Source organism: Parus major, unplaced genomic scaffold, assembly GCF_001522545.3.
Source record: "Parus major isolate Abel unplaced genomic scaffold, Parus_major1.1 Scaffold325, whole genome shotgun sequence".
Lineage (NCBI taxonomy): Eukaryota > Metazoa > Chordata > Aves > Passeriformes > Paridae > Parus > Parus major.
In genome coordinates this window covers 18,039-24,470 of record NW_015379278.1, presented here as the reverse complement: position 1 = coordinate 24,470, position 6,432 = coordinate 18,039, and the positions used below count along the sequence as shown (strand labels likewise).

Here is a 6,432-nt window from a genome sequence, read left to right as displayed (position 1 = left end):
ATTCCCAGCTCCAGCCCCAGAGCAGGAGCTGCCACTGACCTTTGATTTCCAACCACTGCTCGTAATCCTCTTCCTCATCCTCATCCGGGCCCTGGAAGACGCTGAGGCGGCTCAGGACGGGGCTGGGTTTGGGATGGGAGAGGCTCCGGGCCTGGAGCATCCGGCTCAGGGCCTGGCCCGGCCGCTTCCCCAGCAGCGCCGGCTTCTTCCCGGGGTTTGGAGCTGGGGCATTCCCGGAGCTGTTGGGGGCATTTGGAGGAGTTTCTGAGGGGAAAAGAAAGGGGAAATTATTCCTGGGAATCCCAAGTTTAGTGTGGGAGAGGCTCTAGGCCTGGAGGATCTGGCTCAGGGCCTGGCCCGGCTGCTTTTTCCCGGGAATTGAGGCTGGGGCATTCCTGGAGGTGTTGGGGGGATTTAGAGGAGTTTCTGAGGGGAAAAGAAAGGGGAAATTATTCCTGGGAATCCCAAGTTTAGTGTGGGAGAGGCTCTAGGCCTGGAGGATCTGTCTCAGGGCCTGCTCCAGCTGCTTCTTCCCGGGAATTGGGGCTGGAGCATACCCAGAATTGCTGGGGGGATTTGGAAGAGTTTCTGAGGGGAAAATAAAGGGAAAATTATTCCTGGGAATTTTGGGTTTGGGTTGGGGCATTCCCAGAGCTGTTGGGGGGATTTGGAGGAGTTTCTGTGGAGAAAATGAAGGGAAATTATTCCTGGGAATCCCGGGTTTCGTGTGAGGAAGGCTCCAGGCCTGGAGGATCCAGCTCAGGGCCGGCTCCGGCTGCTTCTTCCTGAGGTTTGGAGCCGGGGCATTCCGAGAATTGTTGGGGGGATTTGGAAGCATTTCTGAGGGGAAAATAAGGGGAAATTATTCCTGGGAATTTTGGGTTTGGGATGGGAAAGGCTCCAGGCCTGGAGGATCCGGCTCAGGGCCTGCTCCGGCTGCTTCTTCCTGGGAATTGAGGCTGGGGCATTCCTGGAGTTGTTGGGGGGATTTGGGGCAGTTTCTGTGGAGAAAATGAAGGGAAATTTATCCTGGAATCCCAAATTTCATGTGGAAAAGGCTCCAGGCCTGGCCCGGCCGCTTCCCCAGCAGCGCCCGGATTCTTTCCAGGGTTTGGGGCTGGAGCATTCCTGGAATTCTTGTGGGGATTTGGGGCAGTTTCTGAGGGGAAAACAAAAGGAAATTATTCCTGGGAATCTTGGGGTTTGGGCTAGGCAATTCCCAGAATTCTTGTGGGGATTTGGGGCAGTTTCTGAGGGCAGAATGAAGGGGACAGATTTCCTGGGAATCCCAGGTTTGGGATAGGAAAGGAAGGACCTACCAGCATTGGATTTTTCCCTCTGGAGCTTCAGGAATTGCTGCAGAAAGCTCCCATCGTTCACAAACTTGTTGGACACTGAGGCCTCGCTCTCGGAGCCATCGTCGCTGAGCGGGGAGAGAAAAACAGGAGCTGGAAACTGGGAACTTCCCAGCCCTTCCCATGTGGGATATAGGACAGGGAAAACCCCTGGAATTGTTAGTTTTCCTCACCTACCACTGAATTCCCAAAAGAACTCTGAATCTCCTTCCTTCTTCATTAAAACTGGGATTTTCCTCCCTCTGCTCCACCAAAACTAGTACTCCTCTAAAATTAACCCCTGCTCTGTTAAAGCTGGGATTTTCCTACTCTGCTTTGTTAAAATTGGGATTTTTGGTCCCTAACCCACCAAAACCAGGATTTTCCTCCTTCTGCTGCATTAAAATCATGATTTCTGCTCCCTAATCCACCAAAACTGTGCTATTCCTCCTTCTGCTCCATTAAGATCGAGATTTTTGCTCCCTAATCCACCACAACTGTGACATTCCCCCATTTTGCTCCATTAAAATTGGGATTTTTGCTCCCTAATCCACCAAAATTGGGATTTTCCATTAAAATTGTGATTTTTCTCCCTCTGCCCTACCAAAACTGGGATTTTCCACCCCCAACCCCGCTTCCCACTCCCCGGCCATTTGCTGGCAGTTGGAATCCCGTGATTCCCGGAATTCCCGGAATTCCCGCGTACTCTCCGAGCAGCGGGAGCTGCGGGATGCTGAGGGAATTCTGCCGCGCCTGCTGCTCCAGCCGGGCCTCGATTTCCCGTTTTTTCTGGGCTATCAGCTCCTCCTGCTGCAGGATGTTCACGCTGGTCTTGGCCGATTTGGATTGGGACACTCCGAACCACCGGCTCGCCTTCCCTGAGGGAAAAGGAGGGAATTAGCATGGGAATTGTCTGGAATCCAGGGGTGTATTCCCTGAGGGAAAAGTGGGGGAATTAAAGGAATCATCCTAATTGAAGGGGCACCTTCCCTGAGGGAAAAGGGCGGGAATTAGCATGGGAATTGTCTGGAATCCAGGGGTGCATTCCCTGAGGGGAAAAGGCGGGATTTTACATGGATCATCCCAAATCTAGGTGTGCATTCCCTGTGGGAAAAGGGGGGCAATTAAAGGAATCATCCTAAATTTAGGGGTCACCTTCCCTGAGGGAAAAGGGAGGGAATTAGCATGGGAATTGTCCGGAATCCAGGGGTTCGCCTTCCCTGAGGGGAAAAAGGCAGGAACTAGCATGGGAACCATCTGGAATCCAGGGGTGCATTCCCTGAGGGAAAAAGGTGGGATTTAACACGGATCATCCCAAATCTAGGTGCGCATTCCCTGAGGGAAAAGGGGGGGAATTAAAGCAATCATCCTAATTCAAGGGCCGCCTTCCCTGAGGGAAAAGGCGGGAATTAGCATGGGAACCATCCGGAATCTGGGGGCACATTCCCTGAGGGAAAAAGGTGGGATTTAACACTGATCATCCCAAATCTAGGTGCGCATTTCCTGTGGGAAAAGAGTGGGATTTAATAAGGACCATCCCAAATGAAGGCTCACATTCCCTGAGGGAAAAAGGTGGGATAAGAGTAGGGACCATCCCGAATTCAGCTTCCCTGAGGGGAAAAAAAGCGGGATTAGAGTAAGGACTACTGCAAATTCATCTTTCCTGTGGGAAAAGGGGGAAAATTAACGGGGAAACCATCCCAAATCAAGGCTCGTATTTCCTACGGTAAAAGAGAGGAGATTAACATTGGGATCATTCCAAACCAAGGCTTGCTCTCCCTGTGGGGAAAGGGAAGGAATAAACTGTGGGATCATCCCGAAATCAGCTTCCCTATAGAAAAAAAAAGGAGAAAAAACCAAAATCAACAGTGGGGTCTCCACGGACCATCAGCTCAGCTTTCCTACGGGAAAAGAGACAGGCAATGAACAGTTGGTCTTCCTGTGGGAAAAAAAAGAGGAAAAATAAACAGCGGAGCATCCCCGAGCTACCGACTCTGCTTCCCTGTGGGAAAAACGGAGGAAAAATAACGGGGAGATCCTCCCGGACCCCTGACTCGGTTTTTCTGTTGGAAAAGGGAAGGAAATTAACAGAGGAACCATTCCGAAACACCAGCCCGGCTTCCCTACCGGAAAACGAGCTGGGAACGAACGCGGGGATCCATCCCGAACTCCCGGCTGGGTTCCGCTGCGGGAAAAAAGGAGGGAATTTAACGGGGAACCTCCCTCAGCCCCCGACTCTGCCGGCACACCCCCACCCTCGGGTCCCGGAGCTCTGGGAACGCTGGGACCGAGCTGGGGGATGGCAGCGAGGCGGGAGGAGCGGAGCAGAGCCCCGAGAGGACCGGGGCAGAGCCGGGAGCGGCCGGAGCCGCCCGGCCCGGGCCGTACCTGGCGCATCCCTGTGGTTGTCCATTTTGGAGCCCCCGTCCCAGCATGCCCCGCGCCGGGCGCGCCGCGCCGGGGCCGCACCACCGCAAGCCCCCCTGGGAGATGTAGTTTCTCAGGTGGGCCATCCTGCCGGTCTTCCCGCTCCTCCCGCCGCACCGAGCCCAGCTCGCGGGGCGGCCGAACCACCCCGCTCTGGCGGCTCCGCCGCTAAGGTCTTTCCGGGGTTCGCTTCGCATCCTATCGGTGCGAAAGGGCGGACTACAACTCCCAGCTCCCCTCCGCTCCTGAGGTTGGTGAGACTCCAACTCCCGTCGTGCCCCGCGCCTCGCGGCGGTGTTGTCGGCGGCCCCAAGATGGCGGCGGTGGCGGCGGGCGCGGCGGCCCCTCAGCAGCCGCCGCCGCCTCAGCAGCCGCCGCAGCCGGCGGGAGGCGGCGGGAGCCGCGGGTGGTGCCGGAGGCGGCGGCGGAGGTGCCGGAGGCGGCGGCGGCGCAGCCGGGCCTGCGCCGGGCTCGGGATCGGGCGGCGGCGCGGCCGCGGGCGAGTCGTGGTACCTGGCGCTGCTGGGCCTGGCCGAGCATTTCCGCACGTCCAGCCCGCCCAAGGTGCGGCTGTGTGTGCACTGCCTGCAGGCCGTGCTGCCCCGCAAGCCCCCGGCCCGCATGGAGGCCCGCACGCACCTCCAGCTCGGCTCCGTCCTCTACCACCACACCCGCAACGGCGACCAGGCCCGCGGGCACCTGGAGAAGGCGGTGAGCGGGACAGGGCGGCTGCGGCGGGCTGGGGAACGGGGAAGAGCCGGGGGCCAGGCCTTGGGGAAGGGGTTGGCAGTGGTGGGAACGGGGCCGTGGGCACTTGAGGAAGGTACAAAGCAGGGGAAGGGGCGGCCGAGGGGGTGCTGGTGGCTGGAAAAGATGGGGTGCAGGGAAAGGGGGCAGTGGGAGGGCAGCAGGGCAGTGCTGGTGGGTTCTGGTGCCAACCCAACCCGCTGTGTTCTCTTGCAGTGGCTGATATCCCAGCAGGTATCCTTTTCCGGGGATCCAGTCAGGGCTCCGAGCTCGGAACACCTCCAAGGAAACTCCCAAAACGCCTTCAAGGACCTGGGCTGGGGGCGTGGAGTGGGGGTCTTTAATCCACTTCATCACTGCTTTCACAAAAGCACGGAGTTTGGGTTGGAAGGGACCTTAGAGCCCATCCAGCCCGGTTTTCCTGAGGGTTTTTGGAGGTTTTGCTGCTGTTTCCCACCTGGATTTTGTTGTTTCCTTAACCCCGGTGCCAGATCCCCCAGTTTGAGGATGTGAAGTTTGAGGCAGCCAGTTTGCTGTCGGAGCTCTACTGCCAGGAGGTGAGAGAAACCCCAAAAACCCCTCTTTGCCCCTTGAATTTGGGTTTGGAACTGAATATTCCTGTGAAAAATCACATTTCTGGGATGAGAGGCTTTTTTCCATCCTAACCGAGGAAGTTTTTGCTTGGTCAAAGACATTTTTTAGTTCTCAGTAAAGAAGTTTTGGTTTTAGGGGAGGAAAATCCAGGATTTTCCTCAGGAATTTGGAATCCTGGAGAGATTTGGGTTGGAAAAGACCTGAAGGATCGTCCAGTTCCATGGGGAGGGCACCTTCCCCTCTCCCAGGTTGCTCCAACCTGCACAATTCCAGGGATGGGGCAGCCCCAGCTGCCCTGGGAATTCTATCCCAGCCCCATCCCACCCTCCCAGGGAGGAATTCCATCCCAAAATCCCATCTGGGAATGCATTCCCTGTGTTCTGTCCCTCCAATCCTTCTCCAAGGTCTTCCTTTCCGTGTTTTAGTCTCCTTCCTTGGGAAGCCCCATTTGGATCATCCCAAATTTTGTGTTTTGCCATTGGGCTGATTTCCTCCAAAATCATTTCCTGGGATTTTGAATCCAAATACCCTGGAATGGTTTGATTAGAAAGACCTTAAATCCCATCCAGTCCCAATTCTGGACACTATCCCAAAATCCCAGATTTCTCCAATCCCATCCAACCCTCCCTCAGACATTCCAAGGACGGAGCAGCCCCAAACTTTTCCTGTTTGATCCCTCATTCCCAACCTTCCCCAGAGGGCTCAGTGTGATTATCCCAGGAATTCCAAGGCTGTGGAATTCCAGGATCCCGGATTTCTGTTGACTGGGGGTGTTTGTGTTGCAGAATTCCGTGGACACGGCCAAGCCCCTGCTGCGCAAAGCCATCCAGATCTCCCAGCAAACTCCCTACTGGCACTGCAGGCTGCTCTTCCAGCTGGCTGTGAGTCCTTGGAGCGGCAATTCCTTGGGAAAAAAACCTTGGAAAAACCCTGTATTCCTGTTAAAAGCAGCGTGGAAGCTTTTTGTTCTGTTATTCCCTAAAAAATCGCTGTATTTGATGCCTTTTAGCTTATAAAGCTGCAGATTCCTTTGGAAAACGGATCTAAAACCCCTTTGAGGAGCAGGGATTTGCAAATCCAGGGGTTAACAGCGTTTTCTTGGGATTCATGGAGCAAATCCTGAGTTTTTATGGCATTTTTATTTTCCCGTTTCAGCAACTCCACACCCTGGAGAAGGATTTGGTGTCGGCCTGTGACCTGCTGGGCGTGGGGGCCGAGTACGCCCGTGTGGTGGGCTCCGAGTACACCAGGTGCTGATTCCTGGGATTTCCTGGTCAAATTCCTGCCATTTCCTGCCTGAATTCCTGGGATTTCATCCCTGACTTCCCTG

At 55.4% G+C, this 6,432-nt stretch overlaps 2 protein-coding genes across 2 annotated transcripts in view; one reads left to right on the top strand and one right to left on the bottom strand.

Annotated features, from left to right (window-relative positions):
- Positions 1-3,820, bottom strand: part of SUGP1 (SURP and G-patch domain containing 1) — a 14,499-nt gene extending 10,679 nt beyond the window's left edge. Inside the window, exons 1-4 of the mRNA XM_033511531.1 lie at positions 3,723-3,820; positions 2,041-2,212; positions 1,320-1,423; positions 40-264 (exon numbers count right to left, since the gene is read on the bottom strand). Coding sequence (XP_033367422.1) covers positions 40-264; positions 1,320-1,423; positions 2,041-2,212; positions 3,723-3,747 — 526 coding nt within the window. The 5' untranslated portion in view covers positions 3,748-3,820. The remainder of the gene's footprint in view (positions 1-39; positions 265-1,319; positions 1,424-2,040; positions 2,213-3,722) is intronic.
- Positions 3,821-4,209: 389 nt separating this feature from the next.
- MAU2 (MAU2 sister chromatid cohesion factor) overlaps positions 4,210-6,432 on the top strand; it is a gene marked incomplete at its 3' end in the record, with an annotated part of 11,365 nt that continues 9,142 nt past the window's right edge. The window contains exons 1-5 of the mRNA XM_033511530.1: positions 4,210-4,472; positions 4,725-4,742; positions 5,000-5,065; positions 5,888-5,983; positions 6,258-6,352. Coding sequence (XP_033367421.1) covers positions 4,383-4,472; positions 4,725-4,742; positions 5,000-5,065; positions 5,888-5,983; positions 6,258-6,352 — 365 coding nt within the window. The remainder of the gene's footprint in view (positions 4,473-4,724; positions 4,743-4,999; positions 5,066-5,887; positions 5,984-6,257; positions 6,353-6,432) is intronic.